This window comes from Mesocricetus auratus, unplaced genomic scaffold (assembly GCF_017639785.1).
Source record: "Mesocricetus auratus isolate SY011 unplaced genomic scaffold, BCM_Maur_2.0 Super-Scaffold_100007, whole genome shotgun sequence".
Lineage (NCBI taxonomy): Eukaryota > Metazoa > Chordata > Mammalia > Rodentia > Cricetidae > Mesocricetus > Mesocricetus auratus.
The window spans coordinates 16,412,261-16,435,942 of NW_024429191.1; the positions used below are offsets into that span (position 1 = coordinate 16,412,261).

The window sequence follows — 23,682 nt, forward strand, 5'->3', positions numbered from 1 at the left end:
TTAAACAAAAAAAATAAAAGCTATAAATTCATACCCCAGGGTAGCTGAGACCCTGGCATGGTGATTTTTTTAGAAATTTTATTATTAATCTCAACTGGTCAAATATAAGAAGATCCAGGGTCTAAGAAGGAGGCATGAGGTCCCATCCCCCATGTAACTGCATCTTAAAAGGATGGGATGATAGAGAGTGGCCATGTTAATTTGGAACCATGCTTAATTTATTTTTGGACGCCTTTCATTACTCTTTCTAAACAGAAACAAGTCCGGTCTACTCTGACACTTGGGACAAAAAGCAGTCCCAAGCCCAAAATAAGTACAATAGCTCAGCAGAAAAGAAAGATGGCCCTGACACTGGAGGGAAGGGTGGAAGGATCATGACAAGCCACATCTTTGCCTTGTGACTTTGACAGAAAACGTCTACAGTCTTTGGATTGCTGACCCTGAAAGCTTCAATTCCTCAGCACTTAAATAACAGAAGTTTGGTTAAACAAAACAACCCCCCCAAAAATGCCTTTTTTCTTCTTTACTTTCCCTTCATTCCTCTTCATTTGTTCTCTTTTCCTTCTTCCCCTCCTCTCCTCTGTCTTCCTCCTTTCTTGAGACAAGGTGTTTCTTTGTAGCCCAGGTTGGCATGGAATTCATGCTGTATATAAGGCCAGGCTAGTCATGACTCACAGCAGTCCACCTGTGTCAGCCTCCCGAGTGCTGGAATTATAGGCATGAACCAGCAGGCTCAGTTTGCAGGTCTAAATGGAGAGGGGATTGCATCCCAAGAGTGAGCTAGCTCTCTGCCCGTTTTTCTGAAGGTGCTTTCTTTTGCAATCAGGGAAAAGAGAGAAGCCGAGGTCAGTTGCCCCAGAGTAGCATGTTAATTTCTCTATTGGTACACCATTTTCCCTGTCACCATGAGGAGAGAACACATGGCCAGAACTTGGTTGCATAGATGTCATTTGTGATGACCTCAAATGGATTCAACCACAGCAGGAAATACAAAAAACCCACACCTTACCATCTTCCTGGCTCAAAAGCTTCTAAGCCAATGGAAACCAACCACAGAAAGAAGTTATTTTTGTGTCTGTCCCTTTCCAGTAGTGTGGATCACACTGATGGCCCTGTACTCTGAGCATCTTGAGCCTGGACTAAGAAGGCTGATCAAGTTCCCTTCAGTGCTCTGCAGTTTGTAATTATTTCACTATACCCAAGATAAATTATGAATGGGTATTTATTGGGGAATAATTACACAGAAAAATACAAAGAAACTTGGGAGCACTTCTCTGTCCTTCCTACCTGATCAACTGACTCACCAGAAAGACCAGCCCAGCAAAGCCATGCCTCAAGCTTCCTCTTTCGTCTTCCATCTGCTCAAAGGGGGTGTGGCCACTGTTACAAGTTCACTGAAAGACTGCTACACTGAAGTAGATGGACAGCCCTGAAAAATTTCTGCCTACACACTGTACAGGGGCTGGGTGGCTGTGAAAACTTGGAGAATTGCCTGAGACTGACTTTAAAGATGAGCGACCCTTTCTGACTCAGCTGAGCTGCGGATGCCGCCCTAACCAATGGCACCAGGAAGAGACTCTGATGTGGTCTTGACCCTAGTAGTTTCTTCATCTGTAAAATGTGCAGCCAATATTTTTACAATTTAGAAGGTCTTTTTTGTGTAAATTATGAAAGACCAGAGTGACTTGAATGAAGTCATCTCACCCCCCCCCACCTCCAACCATGAAGGATGATTGGCTTCTATTCAGTTCAGTAGTAGATCAACAGGGACTTAGACTAGAGGGGGGAGCCTTTAGGATAATGAAACTGGGCAATGGACTTCTGAGGGGAGTTTGCAAGTTCTCATTTGGTAAGAGAAACACGCTGAGAAGTCCTGAGTAGATCGGACCCATAGAAGCAGAGTAGCTAGTGCATCAGTGCCTCAGGAGCCTGAACGCTGGCTGCGTCCAGCAAGGCACTAAACACACACCACGGGGTGGGGGGAATGGGAGAATGCATGAGAGCAGGGGATCTGGCTGCCTTGCCTCAGGTCTTGGCTTGGTTGCCTGCTGAATGCACCAGCTTTCTGGCCTCAGTTGCCTTGTCTGTCTAGCGGGGACATTACTATTGCTTGCTTCATAGGGCTGTTGTGAGGAGTCAATGAGTTGATCCACACGAAGCTCTCAGAATCATTTCTGGCACAAAGTAGGTATTGTCTAAGGTGCTAAGGTGTTAATTTGAGGGATTTCTGAAATCACGGTGAGCCCAGGAGAAAACATTTGTTTTCACAAGATAGAGACTGTGAGTGGCATTAAGTTGAAAACTTTATATTTTAAAACGTTGCTTTTTTTTTTGTCAGATTTCCTTACCCAAAGTAAAGCCTTTTGGGGGTACAGCACGTTATATTAAACAAGGACCCAGTAGGGAAGCAATGAGACAACAAGCAAACAAACAAATCAAAGAAGAACAAGAACCACTTTGGACAAGAATAGCTGTAGGCCTTTAATAGAGACCAAAGCAAATGCTAGCAGAGTTGCAACAAGTGAGGAAAATTCATTAACATTGAAAGAGCTCTGAAGACCCAAGCTCTATCTCTAAGCTTAATAGCGCTTGGAGTTTAATAGATTGGTGACAGGTATTTTGTCACATCTGTGGGCCTCACAGCTGCTGGGCTAACGGCAGCCTGTGGTGGCCTCTGGAAACCTAAGTGAATTCTGACCGGTGACCCACTGGAGACATGGGTAGGAACAGGCTTCCACAGTGGTTGTTCTGTAGAAATCCAGGAGAAAAACCTCAGGGCTCTAGTTTCAGAGTCAAGGGAGCCCCCTTTCTTGCACAGGGCCCTAACTTTAGAGAGCTGTGTTCAGTGACAGCTACCTCAGCTGTCAGTGGGTAGAGACCACCTACGCAGCAGCCACACCTCTTGGCATATTAGATATTCCCTTCTTCACGTGTCACCCTCCAAATGAGACACGGCATGTGGGGGATGGACTAGAAATGTGGGGGCCAGCTTGACAGGGCTCAAATCCTGGCTTCCACACAGTGTGACTTACAGCACTTTGCGCAACCTCTCTGGGCCTCCAGTCCTCTGTTGTAAAATGGAAGCCATGTACAGTGAGAATAAGGAGTACCCACAAAGAGCATAACACCAGGCCCAGAACACAGCCAAACAAACGAGGCCAGGTACAGCAGACGGAAAAGGGTCGGACAAAAAGGAAAAACTACACACAAAACTTCTGGCTTTCTTTTTGGAGTAAAGAAAAAATCTTTTTAAAAGACAGAATGTTTGGTGTGTCTATATGTGATCTGTATGTATGTGTGTCTGCCCATGTCTTGAGAGAGGCTAACTTTGTATGGGACAGATTTAGCTAGAAGAATATGATTAAACTTGGGTCTTTGAGCCTGACCCCAGGTCAAGGGTAGCACTCTCCTGAACACACAACCTTTACCCTGTGCCTCACTTTTCCGGGACACAGTCTGCAGTGCCCTATGATGCCGCTGGGGTGCTCTGCTGGCCTCCTCAGCACTCTCTCTAGCTGTTTCCCCTGGATGGGAGAGCATGTCTGTGTGCCCCTGTCCCGTGTCCTGCAAACCTTGTATCACTCTGCTGAAAGGGCCTCTCTCCACCTGCCCATCTGGCGGGTAATTTTCAGCAAAACCCTGTGACAATTGGGTGACAGGGGAGCCTTGAGGAACATTTACTTTGAAGACTTGTATGTAAGCTAAACTTTTTTTTTAAACAAAATTACCTTTCACAACTCTATGTGGAATTTGCTATTTAAAGAGTTTTCCTTGTGGACCGTTTGGAAGAATTGTGAGTGAAGTTCTGGTGTATCTTTCCTAAAAACTAATTAATAAACAAATACACCAGGAGACATGGGATACAGTGGAAAGGCCTGTAAGGTAAAGGATCAGAAGCCATGGGCCCTGGCCCTGGCCCTGGCACTGAATGACCTTGATCCTTTTGAGGAAGGATGGGTGGAGATAAACTATTTTGAGTTGAATCTCATCCTTGCTGCTAAGAAACCACGGTTTTAGGATGTTCAGCTCTCAGGGTCTGAATATCCTTCTCTATGTAAGAGTGGTATGGACTCAGAGATGTGCCGAGAGGCATTCCACTCTAGCCTTCCATGCTCTGTAGAGCAGACCATGCGAGTCATTCTTTACACAAGCCACGGGGAGTCTGTAGGGGTGTGTGCATGGCTGGGGAGGGCATCCATCACCAGACCAGGACAGGACCGTTAGGAAGCACTTATGGCTGGTTTAAGGGTGTCTTTAATTTTAACAAACTCAGTGGCCTTGGCTCTTTCAACTGGAAGATGGCATTCTAGTTCACATCTCTGTTGCTGTGATAAAATCCTGACCAAAAGCAACTTGGGGTAGAAAAGTTGTATTTGGCTTATAGATCCAGGTCACAATCCATCCCTAATGGAGGTGTGGGTAGGAACTCCAGCAGGAGCAGAGGCAGGAGCCATGGGAGAAAAAGCTGCTTAATGGTTTGTTACTGATTCTGCTCAGCCTGCTTCCTTATACAACCCAGGACCACAGGTCCAGGAGTGGCACCTCCCATGGTGGGATGAGCCCTCCCACATCAATTAGCAGTCAAGAAAATGCCCCACAGACATGCCTGCAGGCAAATCTGATGGAGGCAATACCTCAACGGATGTCCTCTCTTCCCATGTGTCTCAAGCTGACAAACAAGAATAGCCATCATAGATGGCAAACAAAATCTTCAAAACTGATTTCCCAGGGTGTGCAACTGAATGATGAGTTTGCAAAACCTTTTTCTTCTCTAGAGGTGTGTGCACATGCATTCATACATGTAATTTTATTTTGAAATAACTTCAGTTTAAAATGTGTTACATGAAATTTCTTTAGTCTTTAACCCAAGTTCTGCAAATATTATACATATTAATTTTAGCACCAGTTTCTTTCTCCATATATGTACATACATACCTGTATGTGTATGTATGTATGTATGCAGTCAATCCTTCACATCTGGGACTTCTACATATGTGGATTCAATGGAATAGAAATCAAAACTATTTTAAAAGAATAGTATCTGTAGCAAACGCGTGCACTAAACACTGTTTCCCTGAACAGAACATGTAGAGATGATTTAACGTATAGGGAGGGATGTGCCTAGGTTATGCAAATAGTACCACATTTTATATAGGGGAATTAGGGACACACAGAGTTTTGGTATATGGAGAAGACTGAATTAGTCCTCCCAAGACATGGAGGGGTGACACTATGTGTGTGTGTGTGTGTGTGTGTGTGTGTGTGTGTGTATGTGTGAGAGAGAGAGAGAGACAGAGACAGAGACAGAGACTGAGACAGAGACAGAGAGACACACATACACAGAGAGAGAGAGAGAGAGAGACAGACAGACAGACAGACAGAGAAAGAGAGAGAGAGAAAAGCATTTTTCCTTTGGGAACATTGAGAATCAGTTACAAATAAAACCCTCTTTTACCTTTGAATACTTCCATGTTTTTATCTTAAATCAGGGATAATATTTTTAAGAACCAGTCATCAAACACAAGAAACTAACCTTGCTACTATGCAATGTTTAGTTCACAGACCTATTCCAATTCACTGGTGGTCACAATAATGTTATTTAGAGCAAATGAAAGAATTTCCTGTTCTTTTAAAAATAATAAAAGTGGATATATTAAAAGTTACAGTTTTAAAAACAATAAAAGAGGGAAGAAAAGATGAAGGAACTGTGAATTGCTACAGACTGCATGGGAACCCATCTAATAGACTGCGTGGCTGCAGGCAGGTCAAGTGCTGGCCAGTGTCTGGGGGCACAGATTTCTCTTTTCATCTTAGAACAAACAGACAGCAATGCTGGGATGGATCCCACAAACAAAGTTTTGAGCCAAGGTTCTCCCTAGCAATACAGCTCTCCTAGGACAAGAACATAGCTGGTCCCTAACAGGATACCATGGAGAGACAGGTAGTGAGGGAATGTTAACAACCGGATTCAGTGTTTATGTACAGAATGGATAACCTCACATGGAGAAGTGTAGAGGTCTCAAGGAGGCTCATTAGAGCTGATCAGCTCCAGATGTGGACCTCAGCACCAATAATTACCAGTTTCATGCTTCTGGACTAGTCACCACCCTTCTCTGATTCAGTCTTCCCATATGAATAATGGGCTCCTGAGGATTCACCCAATTCCATGTTGTAAACATGCTGGTGTTTCTACTTTCTAGCCTGTCTGTCACAGCATTCCCTTAAGTCAGTTAGAAGTGGGAACTCAGATTTGAAGGCTAAATTTGTAATGGTATAATTTCATATATAGACTGCCCAGAGGATGCACAATTAATAAAAGAGTCCCAGGGACTGGAGTGGAGCTTCCCGAAGCCACAGCCATTTTCCAGAGCAGCTGAAATCAATGAACAACGGACAGCTAGTATGCTTGCAGCCTGCCAGGGGCAGTGCACAGGTCATGCATATTAAGATATGAGGGCCAGAGCAATCAAAGCTACAAGTCTGGTGGTTCCAAATGGCTCCAGTTGCTTTTCACGTGAGCAGCTCTGTGCACCTGCTTGAGTGAAGGGCAGCCAGACTTTACTTAGTTAACAATGATGAATGAACATTCTAAGCATTTGGCTGGGTTATCTCATACTCAAGCAATAAATATTTATCAAGCATCTACTGTGTTACTAGGTAAACTCTGGTCCACACAGAGCTGGGATGTATGTCATATTCTCACCCCATATTCCAACAACTCAGGTAGTCTAGAGTCCAGGGTCATATTATCTTGATTTTGGACTGAGTTGGGAACCTCCAGAGAAGAGAAATGACAGAGCATCCTGTGATCTTCTTGGGTAAGTGGACCCAGTGTTAGCTGGGTGCTGGACAATGGCTGGAAAAGACATTCCAGAAAGCAGGACCAGGTTCAGGCCTTGCCTCCCAAAGCTGGGGCCTCCATGGGAGACTTGTCTATCCATGGGGCCCACAATGAAAGGTGGAGATGTTGGCCATTTTCCCCAAGAGGCAGGTGTCTGAGACCCTCCAGTTCTGGATAGCACATATCCAGCCTATGGGAGAGATTTGTGGTGTTTCTGAAGTAACACTCTGATGCTCAATTTTACATGATCATCCAACTCTATCACTCCACGGAAGATTGCTCATGTAAATGTGAAACTACTGCCTACTTCTGAGACGTGTACCTAAAATTTCAACTAGTTAAATAAGACTGATGTTGAGGAAAATGACAGTCTTCCACAGCTGCATTAAGACTAATCATTTCAGAACATGGTATCATAACTCATTTATGGAAACAGAGACGTTATTCCCCAAACAAGTGATAAAGGGAACGGACTCGTAGTTATACCGGGGAAATGAGGCCTCGTATTAATACTCTCTAACTTCCCTGAGCTCCAGAGGCTCCTCCACATAAATCTGCCTTGCAGATTATTCTGCCTCACATATTTTTATCTATTGCAAATAAAGTTGAATTCAGAAGATTGCCTCCGTCATTACACTTCGTTTCCACGTATTTGGGCATCAGAACAAGCATCTGAGGCTTCCGTTTAGTGAACAGGTAACCGAAGAGATCCTGTAAGGACCTTAGATTAGCAGCTAAGAAATACAGCTGGTCTGAGCTGTCATCAGCCTCATCAGCTTCCACCCTGTCACTGGATGGCTCTTCTCAGGAAGGGATTCCCAGAGTGAGAGACCCTGCTCCTGTGACGGCGTTCATGACACTGCGTAGCAATGATTATTCTTATAAAATCCTCCAGGTCTAGGGACTATATACGGCCTTAGATAAAAGCAGTCAATTCTTCACTACCTCTAGTCAAATACTTATACCTCTGACCGTTCAGTGAACTCGCCTTGCCTCAATATGCCACTTGGTTTATTAGTATTGTTGATGGTGGCTACAGAATAGCTACTATGTGGATACAATCTTCTGATAGGCTGATGCTTTCCCCCATTATTCAGATGGGAAGAAAACCAGGGCTGATGGAAGTTATGGGACTTGCTTACGGCCCAATAGTTCTTCAGCGGTAGAGCTAGGATTAAAAACCTTTGTTTGGTGAACTCAAGACTCCATGCATCGAACAATTAGATAGACTGCATTTCAGAAACCACACGAGAGGATCTCCAGAAGAGAATCCAGAAAGAGAAGAGTTCTTGGTGTACTGATCCTGTGAAAATGAGTGGCCAATGAGAGGAAAGACAAATTCAGCATGTCGGAAAAATGATTGGATCATCTGGACCTATGTTAAGCCAGAGTGATGCTAGGAAGAACAAACTATACAACTTAGAGCTAGGGTCAGAAAGCCATCCTTATGACACATTTAATTGGGACCCAGCTATAAGAGTGGTAGGACAACATTCTAAGAATGGCAGGAACTGCATTGACTTAAGCTACAGGCATATTTGCTAATGGTTATGCTATAAGGTGATGTTTGACCCCTTGTCCTTCTGGGAACATCACCAACTTTGGAAAAGTCCCATGCAGGGAAGTGATCATTTGAAACCCTGAGCTGTGTGCATTGAGAGACTGAGTGACAGGAGCCAGAGGAAGAATTACCAACCTCCCCGCGAATCTGGCTCCCAGTACCACGCATTAAGCCAACGAGTAAAAATCATTATGAAGTTTTTGCTGAAAGGGCAAGTGTAGAAAAACATGTTTCTAAACAGAATAACAGTCTTTGCCATTTTTTCCAACTTGCATACCATCTGGAAATTCTGATTTTTTTCAAAGGGTAGGAAAGAAATGTGCTTCAGGCACAAATAAATGTTTACAGCTGAGTTATAAACCGAGAACGGTAGGGCTTAAAACAGGCAGGCTGGCAGTGATGGAGCTCAAAGTTGCAGGAGGCAAATAATACTTGGGGATCTGGCCAGCTTGTATTACACATGAGCCCCCTGGAAGGGAAAGTCTTGCCTCCCATTGACCTCATCCAATGAGACTTGTGTTAATTCTTAGAAGGTAAAGGCAGAGAGGTAAAGTAGTGTTATTGTGTATTGCCATTCTGAAAGCAGCCTTCCCTTTTGGACATCTGAGCATTTGATTGGAAGTGGCAGCCTGTGGAGGTGTATTAGATGGACCAACCAAGAGACATGATGGTGACCTTAATAATGACAAAGATTCATAGGTTGTCAAGTGAGTGGTACCACAACAGTGATCTGCAAGGGGTGTCTCATTTATGCAGGAACACAAGCTTGTGAAGGAGTGCCATTCCACAGATGAGAAACTCAAGTCTAGGAGTGGATAAATGACCTGAATAAATAAAGCCAACTCAACACACAGGGATGTGGCTGGAGTTTGTGCCTAGCTAAATCAATGCCAGTAGTCTACACTGATTTACAGGATTTTTCAATGAAAGTCATGAGGAGTACATTGCCAGTGCTTGATGAAGAAAGAGAAACATTGGTGTTAGAATCTTGGAATCCTTAACTTGGGTACAGAAAAGGTTCTAGAGCAGTAGAAATGAGTTTGGAAATATGGGAGAGTCATCAACATTTTTTCTTTTATTAAAGGGTAAAATTGCAAATACTGCACCCTTTTGCCTCCGCAGTCCTATGGGCCTGGCTATGCACCAGTAGAGACTGTATTCATGGTGGGTGGTCAGCCAGATTTGGTCCATAAGATTTAGTTTGCTAACCTTAGTGACACAGACACAAAGAGCACTAGGGATACAAAATGACTGATGGATTTTGAGAATGATCCATGAAATTCTATTGAGGCTATATTCTTTCCTAAGATCAGTGCACAAACCCAAAGCCAGTGACATGCCCTGAAAAAGCTCTTGTATACCTTATTTCTGGGCACAGGCAATCAAGCTGGATTCCTTTATGCTATCTGACCAGGTCAGAATACTGTATCGAATCTTCATTCTCAAGGTTTATCTAATACCAGATCTATAGAAAAAGCACTCCGTGTCCCTCTAATGAAGATGTATGAGTTCATTCCTTTGAACATAGAAATACACACAAGATGGTGAGTGATTCTGGCAGTGCACGTGTAACTTCTTCTCCATGTGGAACCCAAGAGCATCTTCATTAAGGTTTAATTGAAAGAGATTGGAGGAAAAATAAACCACGAACATCAGTAAATGGAAAAGGAAGAGGAAGACATAGCCCCAAGAATACATTCCCCTAACTAATGAATGGAGAGCTCTGTTTCCACTATCATATCAGAGTGTGGAGGCTGTCCTGTCTATTAGACTCCTTCCCAAACCTGCACAATGTAAATACTCCTGAAGACCAACTAATGAAATCTCTATCGATAGACCATCTTAGATGGGGCTCACATGCTTGTGTTTTGCTTACATTTTAATTTGCTCCTGCTGGATACTTACCCAGTAATTGCTTAATAAGATTAACCTCCCTGGCAATGTGTGGTGAATCTTGATTAAAACATCGGAGTGAAGGATTATCCTATACCACAAAAAATTGAGGGGGTGTTATTTAATTAACTTATTGCCAATATGTCTTGATTGTCTCTTTGAAACAGTGGGAAAGTGGTCGATGGGAATTGATTTGGGTTATCTAAATGTATAGAATTGGTGAGTGAGGAATGGGGAGGTCAGTAGGTCTAGAAATTCAAATCTCAAGTCACTCAAGGACATTAACAATCTTTCCTGTCACTTCTCAAGACTTTGTTTAAGCTCTAAGAGGCAATCTGGTACCTTCAATCATCACCAGAGTACTGTTTTCGGCATTTGGAAAGAAAGGTATTGAGTTTTGTTTCATTTTTAAGCAAATTGAAATTTCACCCTTTTAATAAGGACCCAATGGACAAAACCCATAATGCTTTGGCCAACCACCTCCATGTCCCATACCTCACTTGGGAAATATCAGAAGTGGTGGTATTCCAGTACACAGGTTGCACTGTATGTTTTAAAGCATACTGCATAGGAAAGGCAAACATTCTGCTCTTTCCAAAGCCACAACGGAAAGGGCATGCTCATTTGTTACCTTAAAGCAGTGGTTCTTAACATGTGGGTCGAGACCCCCTTCAACAAATCTCTATCTCCAAAAATATTTACATTACGATTCATAACAGTATCAAAATTACAGTTGTGAAGTAGTAATGAAAATAAATTTTATAGTGGGAAGTCAGCACAACATGATGAACTATATTAAAGGTTCGAAGCATTAGGGAGATTGAGAATCACCACCTTTGAGACAAATATTCCTAAGGCTTGCTCTCAAAGGAGTTTTCCTCAGTTGTCTGACCATGATGGTGTGGCATGTTAAAGGGGTGTGGGGCTGGGAAATGGAGCATAAAGACAAAAGAAAAGGGGGTTATTTTCATTTCTGGAGGCCTGTGAAGATCGTGGGGTCCCAAGGTGAAGGCTACTAATTCAAAAGCATCCATGCACAGCTTCAGAATACGTCTGTCTCCACATCCCATGCCTGATGGGATAATCTGCATCTTTGCTTTCAAAGGTGCATGCTGATTTGTCTGAAAGGAAGGGGGTGTTGACTTCATTTTAAAGAACAGTCATGGATAAATGTAGCAGACTCCCTGAAGGTGGGCTTCTGAGAGCCATCCTATTGGTACTCTGATAGGAGGCTAGCTAGTATACTGCAGGTCATTTAACAGTACCCCTGGCCTTAACCCACTAGTTATGCCTCCTCCAATTGTGACAGTAAAAAAAAAACCTTTTTCAGTCATTGCCAAATGTCTCCCAAGGGGCAAAACCGAGAGCCACTGTTGCAGAGGAAAAGGGAAGGAGTGGGGTCAAGTGCTGGAGGTGAATAGATTTCAAATCCGAGGACAATAAATGTGTCTCTGGGCTTCTGTGGTCAGTTAAAGCAGAACATGGTCAGTTAGAGTAAAATATCTTCTTTATTTTGAGACCTGGTTTTGCCTACTCAATAATGGAAAGCATATCATTTCATTCTCAGATAAAACTTTTTCATGCTTACTTAAAGGTAATTTAGTGCTATGATTATGACAGATGAGAAGGGTGATTCTTAGAGACTGGATAAAAAGGCAGAAGTCATGCCCAAAGATGTAGGGAGAGTGACTTCAAGACCGTTAGCATGTCAGGGTAAGTCATACCCACCCGAGGCAGAGGAATCCTGGAGTCTTCTTGGAAGAAAGCATGAGATGCAAGGAAAACCAACTTCCTGTCCAAAGATGCACATAGCATAGACCTGAATTCAAGTTTGTACCTGTCCTGGTTCCTTTGATGAAGTTTCTAGAGTATTGTGGCCTTGAATTTCTCAGAGATGCATTTCCTGCTTTTTGAGCTGAAGTTACTCTATATTGTACTAGGCACACAACAGATATCCAATAAAGGTTCCTTCTCTTTCCTTTAAAATGTTCCTGTTGATATATTCTAAAAGGTGTGTGTGTGGATGTGTGTGTGTGTGTGTGTGTGTGTGTGTGTGTGTGTGTGTGTGTGTGTATACTGGTGACTAAGAATAGACTGGAAAAAGATGTTTGGAGAAGCCCTTTTGATACAATCTCTGGCTTATGTGATTTCCATCCCGAATCACTCAAACACCACCAAATCACCAAACGCCAGTCCTGCAAGCTGTGCCATTGGCTGCTCTTGTCTTTTAATTGCTCCTGTCCCCACCTCTCCAAGGTTCTGATTTTCTCTTTTTTAGCACCTTGTTAGCGCCTATTTTTCTCTCCTACAAGAATACAGTGATTGCCTCAATGAACATTTCTATTGTCCTCCTTACTGTTCTGAAAAGGGAAGCTTTGTTGCCGAGTTGTCAAAACTCCTTTCTATTCTCCCCGAAAGCAGAACAGCTCTGTCTCTCTCAAGGCAAGCCAGGCGAGCCTACTCCCCTGGGAGGCTGTATCTCTCCTTGTGGGAGAGGGACCCAGGCTAGTGGCATGTACTGCCAGCTGCTTCCTGCCTTCTGATTAGGCAGGTTTCTGCTGCTGCTGCTGCTGCTGCTGCCGCCGCCGCTCCAGCTGCTGCTGTTGCTGCTGCTTCTGTTTAGGCCCTGGGATGCTTTCAAGCATGCCACACAGTACCAGTTGCTGTAGATAGCATAGGTATGCACACTGCTTGGAGCAGGCGCCATGCCAGATCCAAGTGACTCCAGCCAAACACAGCTAGCAGACAGGAACAGCAAACAGCTTTTAAACGGGGCCACCTATGAAAGGCAGTCATTTCTTTCCTGTCCCTTTCTTTCTTACTTACTTACTTTCTTTCTTTCTTTCTTTTTTTTCATGCCTTCCAAGATTTGGATTAAAGGACCTGAAGCAGCTGGTGAGAGCCCTGAATTTTCCTGTGACCTCAATAGGGCAAGCAGCAGCTGTAACCTCACCTTTGCCTCCAGATGGCATTGTTGCCACATCATCGTTTCCTGGTAAGCCGGTCCTTACGCCATTGTTAAAGGTGTGTCCATCTGCCGGCTGGAGTTGCCAATTGAGTCCGAGCAGATGCATTGCTGCAGGAGAGACAAAGTAATGAAAATATGAATAGATAATTCAGCAATGCAAATGTCAAGGGGGGAGGGCCAGGTGCCTTTTTCCAAGCAATTGCCTTTTAAGGAAACTGCAGTTCAAAAATGGCTTGCCCCAGGCCTCCAGGATTAGCTAAATACAGAAAGTGGCTTCTGTCTCTTTTGCTCTGTAGCAGTTCCCAGCCTCAGGGGCAGCACCCCTTGTGGGAAGAGGAGGAGGGAGGTGACACATAGGTCTGGTCTTTCAGGGTGGGCTGCTCCATCACTTCCCCGTTTGTCCTCACACCTGCTTGTAGACAGGTGCAGTGACAAAGGCTGGGGTCTCCCCGCTACTCAAAATGTGAGTCAAGTTCAACAACAAGGCTCCACTACTCCCATTTGACCTGCCCTGAAATGCTGAAACAACCAGAGGTATCTGCAATCTCACTGGCCCACTTAGAAGCGTGCCTATCTAACTGTGCCAAACTTTTTCTCCCTCTCTTCATGACAATTGCTTATCTCTTAGCACATTGTGGAAATGCTTAAGGGTGTGTGTGTGTGTGTGTGTGTGTGTGTGTGTGTGTGTGTGTGTGTGTGTGTGTAATAGTGCTAGAGCCTTTTCCAGAAAAAAGCAAAACAAGCAGTATTATTCGGTTTCCCCCAAGTATGGAATAAGACAGAGATGGAATCCCAGAAGTGCGTGTTCTCAGGAGACGACCATGTTTTCAGAGGTCGATTTCCATGTACACCTCACCCTCCAGGCAGCCTTCCAGTCTTGTTACTTAGCTTGTGCAGAGACTCAGTGAGTTTAGGAAACTCAATGTACCATCTACCCCCCATGAATCCTGAGGGGAGGGAAACACCTGTGTTCTTCCCAAGCCCTTATCTAAGAAATGCTTCATTTGTAAATAAATAAGAAATCCATTCCCCTGTACATTTCCCACACAAACAATGACTGTGCCCTGTCTGTCTGGCATTTCAATGGGCACAGGTTGATGCCTGTTGCCACATTCACAGCTCGGCAGGAGAGAAAGGGCTGTTGACAGGAGAAGTTCTGAGTTTGACGTGGGGATGGGAGAAACAATTAACCACAGGAAACACAATTAACAATGCTTAGGAAATTGTTCACATAGCAATTAATTCTGCATGCCTACCACCACTTAAAGTCAGGCTGCATTCTATTAAGGTTAAAATCCTGTCTTCACACGATACAGCTTAGATTGATGGCTGCAGATTAAGGTGGCAAGGTACCCGACCAAGTATGTGTCTGGTTTTTTTTTTTCTCACAGGCTTCTCTACCTCAAAACCACATTTTTCCATCTCTGCATTTCCATGAGGTGCAAGGCCCATGGTCGCAACTTCCCCAGATGATAAATACTAATAAGAATAAGTGACATTTACTGTACTCTTTCCTTTGAGGTAACACCTAATTTTCTCCTGCAGTTTGTCCGTTATATGTAGGTCACTTACTTGAAGAGACCAGAGTCTATTGCCTCAAATAATGACATATTTTCACCATACAGAGGTCAGGAAATGAGAAGTAATCGTGGTTGCTTCAAGATAACGATAGCTTCTGATTTGTAATTACCAGGTGAAGGGAGTCAAGGAATTAGCTGTTTTAAAATGATTTAAAAAAAGCCGGGTACTATTGGATTATTGGAGCTCACCTGGAGCCAGCTGCTGCTGCATCAAAGAATCAGCCTTTTGGAGGAGAGTCCCAGAATGCTGAGACAGATGTCACCACCAAGCATCACAGGTACAGCTAGGGCCCCAGTCTAACAAAGCTTTGGTGTTTATGTCTATAAAAAAGCCATGGGTCCTAGCACTCCACTGTGACAACCTCCCTGATGGGGAAGTCCTGTGTATATGTCAATAAAGCACTGTTGCCAATAGGGAAGCAAGATAGGTGGGACTAGGAGTCCAGGAGGACTCTGGGTAGGAGAAACACAGGGAGTCACCATGTAGCCACATAGGGGTAAGAAGTCCAGACCTTTTCTCTGGTAAGAGAAATACTTAGAATAACAATTATGGGGTAAATACTCAAGTCAGAGATAGCCAGTAAGAAATCAAGCAAACAGCCAACAGCTTCATAATTAGTACAGTGTCTTGTGTGTTATTTGGGGATTACAACGCGGCAGAGCCCAGGCGACTGGTGGGGAAAAACCAAAGCGGCTGGCAAGGAAAAGGCTTCTCTCTACACCTCCCCAGTACCCCTATCCACTTGCAACTGCTCTTCATTCACAACTGCTCCCTGCGTACACTGCTCAGGCCTGTTACTCCAAGGTACAGGGTACACTGCCACCATCACTTCGGGAGAATAGTAGACAGGGCTGTAATCTTACTGATCAGAAAGGGGACACTCATGACATCATGCTCTATTTTCACGGACGTCTTCCCTCCTGCCTCCTTAACATTTCTATTGTAGCTCTTTATTGTCGTCATCATTGTCATCACCATCATCATCATCATCTCATCATCTTCAACAAAAGTATCCCAAAAATGGCACGAGATCAAAGGGGTGAGGGTGAGAGTGTGTGGGTCACCACTCAGACAACTCTGTGTGTGAACAGGAAAACACCCAAGATAAAGTCAAGAAAAGGGGACAAGCTGAATCACTGAGCATGAGACCTGTCCCTCAGCAGAAGCTCTGCTCAAAAATGAAACTCAGGTTCAGGCATATTTTCCATCACTGAACTGAATGCTAAGTAAATAAGGGAGAACTGACTGAGGGTACAACTGCCGTTTCTTATTTGGGTGGGGAGGGCATCTGAGTCGGCTTTTGCTGGCATTTTGTTTGTTTGTTTGTTTGTTTGTGCTGGTGTTCTTGATCAGCTGTTCCTTGTTCCTCGCCTTGAGGAAGAAAATGAGACTATCTTTCTGGCCTGTGGGAGCAGACTGAAGAAGTGTCCTCGGGATAGAGACCCAGGGGAGCTGTGAAGTAAATGAGTTTCCTGACTAATGAGAGTTCTGCTTCTTATTCTGCTACTGACTGGTTCTACGGTTTGGGTTAAGGAATCATCGCTCCATCCTGCTCTCCTTTTCCATTTTGTAAAAGTTCCCTTATTATAGGTGGAATGCAGCTTGTACCGGCCGAAGGTGGTTATGCATAGCTCCGTGGAAGAGATGGCTGTGTCTCTAACATAGACACCACATCCATGTTTATTAGGATAGGAACTAGAACATGGAGGCATACTTGGGAACTTGGAATGTAGAATGCTATATGCTTCTAAAAAAAACAGTGTGGAGGTACAGGGAATAGGATGGAATATAATGGGTAGCAAAATGGATTAGAGTATAAAGAGAAGGCTATTTTGAACCTATACCTGCTGTTAATAATGGAGCTGAACATTCATGCACTTACATATACATTATCCTAAAGAATTCCTGGTAGATAGTACCATGACACATTCTCAGATGAGGGAAATATTGACTATGAAGTTGTGTTTTTTTTAACATTGGGGGATTTCAGAATTGGATCAGAACTATGCTGGAGATGTGGTACCTCTTTCACACTTTATAGAGAGCTGGCTACAAGGTCCATGGGAAAATGGCATCTCAGCCAAACTTGTTTCTGTCTCAGAATTCACAATTAGCAAAGTGGGTTGATGCATGGTCATTCACTGTGTGTATCATTGCTGCCTGAGGAACACTTACTTTCTTTTCTGTTGACTTCACATGTGGCCTGGTGACTTGCAGTGTACACTGCATTACATAGCAATCCTAGATCCTGAATGCAAAGGCCATTGGACAGAGCTAGCTAGGGTCAGAACACAGAGTAAGGGAAATAATAAAACGCTGAGGCAGTGAACAAACTAGAGTTTGGAGTTCTTTGTTGTAGCGGCATGGCCTAGTCTACCCTGACTGATACATTCACTTATGAAGAAAAGGAAAGAGGTCTTGTTTACAGACTAGATCTCTGGGAATTCTTTAAATTGTATCAGGTCAGGAGCTTTTTTGAAAACCAGACAGGAAATTAACTCCTGTTTAGGGTCATTATGCCTGTTTCCACGGATAGCAAACTATCTGAAATTATAATAAATTCATTTATTTTCTTTTTTGTTACCAGAGCCAGACTAGACAGCTGAGAAACCTTGGCATAGCCACAGTTATTGCTTCTTCATCTTAGTACTTCACATAAATGCCCATCATTTTACATTTTATTGGAGGAGATATCCTGACTATCCTGGGATGGCTCCTCCTCCTCTGAATGTTCCAGCATCTCATCCCAAAAGGTCTGGTTCAGACCATGTTAGGGTCAGAAGTGAAATGAGTTCTGGAAGCCCTCTCCTCCTCATTACCCACCCCCACTGACAGCTGAAACGTACAATTCATCATGACTTGACAGGCTTTGCTCCACAGAGATTCTAGGATGGAACAACGGGGCTCCATGGGTCAGTAAGGACGGGATAGGGAAGGGCTTCACGTGGAAGCTCATGGAATCCAGGTGGCATCTGGGAAATCAGCCACTAAAAGCACAGTCAGCAGTCATGCCCTGAGTGTATCCCTCAGCAAACCAGAGAGAACCTTCCTAGAGTGCTGAAAAGGACCTCAGGCTACAAGGGAAGACCACACACAGATCTTTTTGCAAGAACAATAGTCAGACCTCCTTGTGGGTCAATTAATACTTTCTCATTAAAGTTCCTGTGTTTAGATGACAGGTGGGATCCAAAAGAAAGACTCTGAAGTCAAGTTGAGAGTAGAGAAAGCAGGTTGGTTACAGGTGACAGGATTCTCTAGCCAGCACAAGGACATGGAGATGCCAGGACTTGAAAAATGGCAGCTTCCAAAAGAGGTTGTCTAAAATAGTAATTAGGATATGTGTGGACCCTGCTGGGTGCCTTTTAGAACCTTCTATGTTCATTGGCTGGCAGAGGATCAACCTGACAAGAGAGTTCAATCAATATGTCAGCAATACTTCACCGAGAGCTGCTCAACCCCTGCTTGTCAAAGAGGACAAACATGGAAGCCACAGATGCTCTGTGTTTGCTGAGCAGGCCCCCAGGAGCAAGGGCTATCTTTAAAGATCGGGCCTGTCGATATATGAGCCTGGGGAGGAGATTGGACTCTCCCTTTGAAAATGCAAGACTGCAGGCCAAGTCCAGCCCCAGGAGGGAAAGGAAGGAGCCAAGCCTGCTGGGTATTGCAGCTCAGCATGCAGGCAGACGCACAGGGCCTTTGAGCTGATGTCAGAGCCCATTCAGAAATGGGAAGACCTTGGGAAGGGTCAGGGGCTGGATCTCCTTGGCTCTGCACCAGCTAATTAAGCCCACAATGCCAGGACTCCTGTGGGAAATGGTAGATTCCCAAGGTGCCCCTGCTGAAAGGCTGGGATCCACTGAGAAAGGGATGAACAGGGCTAATGCTCACAGGTGCTAGCCCCGAACTCACTGGGCACTGCAACGGCGGCAGCACCTTAGCCGTGAGCAGTGAACACCAACACATGCAAATGAGCGTCTTCAGCCATGATGATGATTCACATTTATTTTGACAACGTGCCAGGGACTGGGCTAATTACTCTAATGGCAGCATTTATTCATTATTTATCATTTGGCAAATATTTGTGGAGCTCACACTGTGCATCGAACTGTGTCCTGGCCCTGGGAATAAAGCAGTTGGCAAAACACAATCCCTGCTTTCATGGAACTTACATTCTAGTGGGACGCAGAGAAATTAAACCTATGGTGAAAAGCAAAGGACAGGGCCGGGTGTCTGACCGGCAGGGGATGGGCAGTGTGGAGTTCTTTAATGAAGATTGGTCAAGCACGGCGTCACGATGGTTAAGACCACACAAAGACAACGGAAATGAGAAGGCAGTCCGCCTTGACATGAGGGATCGGCAGTCTAGGCCAGAGTCTAGCAAGCAGGAAAGGGAAGTGAGGGTGGGTAAGGTTGGGGGGAGTGGATACCTTTGCAGGGATTCTACTTTTTGATGAAGAAAGTCTTTTGAAAGGGAAGAAAATCCTCTGTATCCTATCGATATCCTATGACCACATGGAACATTAATGTAATTTGTATTTTACAGACATGAACATTGAAGTTTAGGGAGGTTGACTCATTCAAGGTCACTCCACCACTAACTGCAGAATCTGGGATCCACACTGTGATGTGTGTTGCTTCAGAGTTAGAGCTCCAAGCCTCCTTGCTGTGCAGACAAATGACTCTATTCTGAGACACCTCCTGACCACCTTCTGGGACATCAGCCCTCTGTATTTCCTATTGTAATAACTGTTTCAAGACTGAGCAGGGCAGGAAGGTTCTAGAACTCCTGTGAATGCTGCCCAAGATCACTCCGGAGCAGGTACCTCTTGAAAGCAAACATTCATCCTCCATGAACACACTAGGGTCAGTAGCCATTTTGCTATTTAACCTAAGGGTCCATCATTGCCAATATAAAATAAAGGTCTAGTGACTTCAGCTGCCTGGCTGGCCGACATTTGCTTGTGGTGGCTTTTTCCTGGGCCACTCTGCTCCTCATCCTCAGGACATGGTTGAACATGGCACTTCTCTTTCTCTGTGAGGAAGGGGTTTTCAGTGCCTTAATAGTACCCTTTTAGGAATGCTGCTGCAGTCAGAACTACCTTCTGCAGGAAAAGAAGTGATGCAAATAAAACCACGAGGAATAACATTCTCGAAAACACCTAAGACTTAAAAAAGGAATTAAAAAAATTTAAATCTCAAAGGATTTTTTAAATCCCTTTTTAAAAATCCTAACCGCCTCGGTGAAATGATTTTTGCTTATTTTTCTCAGACAGTGTAGCAATACACTGAATGGAATAAATTTTCAAAGCGCCACATGGAAGTGACGCCCACAAATCCCTTTACTGGTAATGGGATTTGCGCATCTAGCTCTTGAGGATGTGCAGGAAACTTCTCGTCTCTGTCCAACTTTCAGCTTGCAGCATCCATGATGCTTGCAAAGCTCAGGACCAGGGACTTACATAGAAGAGAGAAGAAAAGGAGAAGTGATTCCGGAATCCTGGCAAGACCACTTGAATGAGAGGGGGCTTTGGGGAGACAGCTGCGGCCCGCCCATCTCTGCAGACACTGCCCTATTCCCTTGGCACTAAAACATCCTTAGCAAGGATTGTGTCTCTCACCTTCCTAATTCTGGTCCCTCTCCAAAACAAGGAGGCTTTCTGTCACCCATGCACATCTGCCATGAGGACAAGGTGACAGTTCCATAAGGCAGCTCTGGGACCAAGGAGCACTATGTTTTCCAGACAAGAAGAATCTACGCAGAAGGGCCGGCACATTAATCTATTCTTGTGACAGGCTCAGGACAGTACAGTGAGTAGGAAGTGGGATGAGATTAATCAATTCCTGTGTTTGGAGGAAACAAACAGGGCTCTGTTGCAGCTTCCAGATGTGTAGGGTCATGGAGTCAGTGTCACCCCCACTACTCTCCCTGGAGCCCCTGTTGCAGGTGCTCAGCAGGTGGCCTCAGCTGATAGCGTGGGCGTGGCATGTGGTGTGCTGAGCTGACCTCTAATGACATCCTCCCTCCCCAGCAGCACCAAGAAAATCAATACTCAAGACAGACACATGCTCACAGCCACTGTTTTTCTCCGTGCAGAGTGCCTGGAATATATTGGTTGCCCATGCCGGTCAGGCAGCCCATTGTCCATGGAGCCTATGCATCCTTGTCCAGATAAACACACGCCCAGAGCCATCAGCCACACCGGTGCCATTTCCCACCCCGACCACTCCGGTCTGGATGCTATTTTTCCCCAAGAAAGAAATAAAATAAAAGCCTTTCTTTCCTCAAGAAAGAGCCTGTGTGATCAAAACACCTTTAGAGAATGATAATATCCGGAGGTTTTATTCACCAAATAAATCATGGTCTGGGGTTTTAAGAGCTTTCCTGACAACAAAATGTATGCCCACAATCTATGCATATATACCTAGATTCTCGTCCCCACCCCAGCTTGTCATTCAGTGTTGACAACCTAAATAATATCTGTCTTTTTTTTTTTTTTAAAGAATAGCACCCAGCAGTCCTGTTAAAGAGAGGACAGATCCATGAGACCACACTGACTACAAAGGCAAGTCAAGGGGGTGGCACGTGGCAGGCGGCCATAGGAATCCTAGGAAGCAGACATATGAATGTTTTAGAAGATAAGATGTCATATCGATCGGGACATGTGCAATGTGAGCTGGAACAAAGAGAGAGAAGTCTCCTGTGAAACAGCCACACGTAAGAAGGAGTGGCCAGGGGGTCAGGCCTGTGCCAGTGACAGCCCTTGGCAGACTGAGCTCTGGGCAAGTTTCTTCCTTTGGTGAAAGTAAGTGAGGGGGAAGATTCATTTCCCTCCCTGATATCTGCAGGCAGCTCCCACCCTCCACCCCCATAGATGGTACCCAAGCATCTCCTGGCTTGAACTCCGAAGCCCACAGACAGGCAGCCTCTGCAATGTAAGGCATGCCACGAATAATCTGTTAATAATGTTAATCCAACGGGGAGGCAGCAGGATACCTTCTGATCCTCCATCCATAAGCAGAGGTAATGATGAATGGCGTCCATGGCAGGGCTCCCAAACCAGAGGCTAAATCTCTCACCTCTCCCTTTTTCCCTTCTTGGGACATACTTCTTCCTGTGAGTGAATTTGGGTGTGGATTCTGTACTTTTGTTTAGAACTGAGAAAGGGGTTGAAGAATTGAAGATGTTGAACAAATCCTTTATGCGATCCTCATTTTAGTGTCGTCATTTGTTCAGCACACAGGGAGGCTGCCAGTGTCCCTTTCAATCTTTAATTTTTGACATGGTTAACTCAAGTGATTTTGTTTTTACCCAGAATTGGAAAAAAAAAGCCTGCATTAGCAAATTGGGCTTGATCTTTCCCTTAAATGGCTTTTAGTCAAGTGGGTTTCAGATAGCTAACCTGAAACATTTAAAACTTGGTTGTGAGGGAGAGAAACATCATGTTGGAAAATTCCTTCTATCTCCCAGGGCCTGATTAGGTCAATGGGAAGGAAGTCGGGGAGCACAGGGGCCCCTGAACTGTGATCTTTTGATACCAACATAGGAAACTTAAAAGAACAAAGCTCACTGGGAAGAAAAGACAGGACAAATTCTTTCTGGAACATAAGCTATCTGTACCCATTTTTTCCAAACAGCCACATTTTCATCTGCAATTAGATAAATGACACAATTGGGTTTATTTTGAGTTAGTGACAATTTATTTAATAGAGCTAATTTGAAGGGTTTTATGTGACACTCAAGTGCCACATGCTTCCTCTGTGCTGAAGGTACATACACATTTCTCTCAACAGGATCCTGCGGCGCCACTGCGACATTTCTGGCTTCTCCGGAGCATCACGATGAGACAGAAAGTTACTGGGTATGGTACCTACTAAGCCTGCCTCTCACTCTCCTTATAGTTATGTCCCAAACTCCCACTGTAACTCTTGGAAGAGTTCAAGCCAAGCAAGACTCAGTAAGCCCGTAGTAACTGGTGTCACCTCTAGTAACAGTGGTATGGATTCCACCCTAGTTCATTCAAGAGTTTAATCCTCGAGGTCTTAGGTGAGTGGTATTAACAGAGTGGAAACTTAATCCATGTGTTTTGAGAAGACGCCTTTGAAAAGCGATTCAATAAGCTAGGCCACTAGGGTAGCACTCTGTGACTGAATCCTGGTGGCTTCGCAAAGGAAAAGAGCAACCATGTAGACAGAGAAACGCATACACCCCTGCTGTGATACAGAATAAAGGTCCATCACTGCCTCCAAGCCATGCTGTTTGGACCTTGAACTTTTAGAATGGCAAGTTCAAACAAGCCTCCCATTTTTATAATGTAGTCTGCTCCAGGTATTTTATTACAGTAAGGGGGAAACCAACTAAAACAACCAGCATGGGGCAGGTCTCCAAGACCTGCGTATTTGGAGATAAAGAAAGACAAGCCCATTTGTCAAGTTGCATATCATTGTCATTTCTTATTGTTTTCGGGTAGACATTTCGCAAAGGGTCTCCTACTTACTCCACTGTATGTAAATGCATAAACCAGTTTGGAAATGGTATGTTAATTTTCTTGTTCTCTAGAAGGAAGGGAAACTTTTCCACTCAGACTGTGTATCCAAGGTCTGTGGCTGCTGGGGATTTTCTTTAATTTGATAAATCTGGCCCCTCTAGCAAGGTCCCACAGTTAGTCAGGACAAGCTCCGGGAGACATCTCTGTCAGCCCGGAACAGCCTCTTCAGCAGCCCCTCTGATCCTCTAAGCTTTACTCAAGAGCTGTCGGGAAGCAACTGTCCCGACTGAAGTCAGTCAGTTCTCTCCTCAGAAAGGCCCGCCCCCTGCTTCCTGGGGTTCTCTATCCAGAA

At 44.4% G+C, this 23,682-nt stretch overlaps 1 protein-coding gene across 8 annotated transcripts in view; it reads right to left on the bottom strand.

The window, feature by feature from the left end:
* Tenm2 (teneurin transmembrane protein 2) overlaps positions 1-23,682 on the bottom strand; it is a 1,211,860-nt gene that overhangs the window by 196,856 nt on the left and 991,322 nt on the right. For 6 of the 8 annotated variants that reach the window (XM_040748463.1, XM_040748462.1, XM_040748459.1 and 3 more), the window contains one exon: positions 13,249-13,371. The exons of the other annotated variants lie outside the window; for them this stretch is intronic. In XM_040748463.1, coding sequence (XP_040604397.1) covers positions 13,249-13,371 — 123 coding nt within the window. The remainder of the gene's footprint in view (positions 1-13,248; positions 13,372-23,682) is intronic. 8 annotated transcript variants of the gene reach the window in all.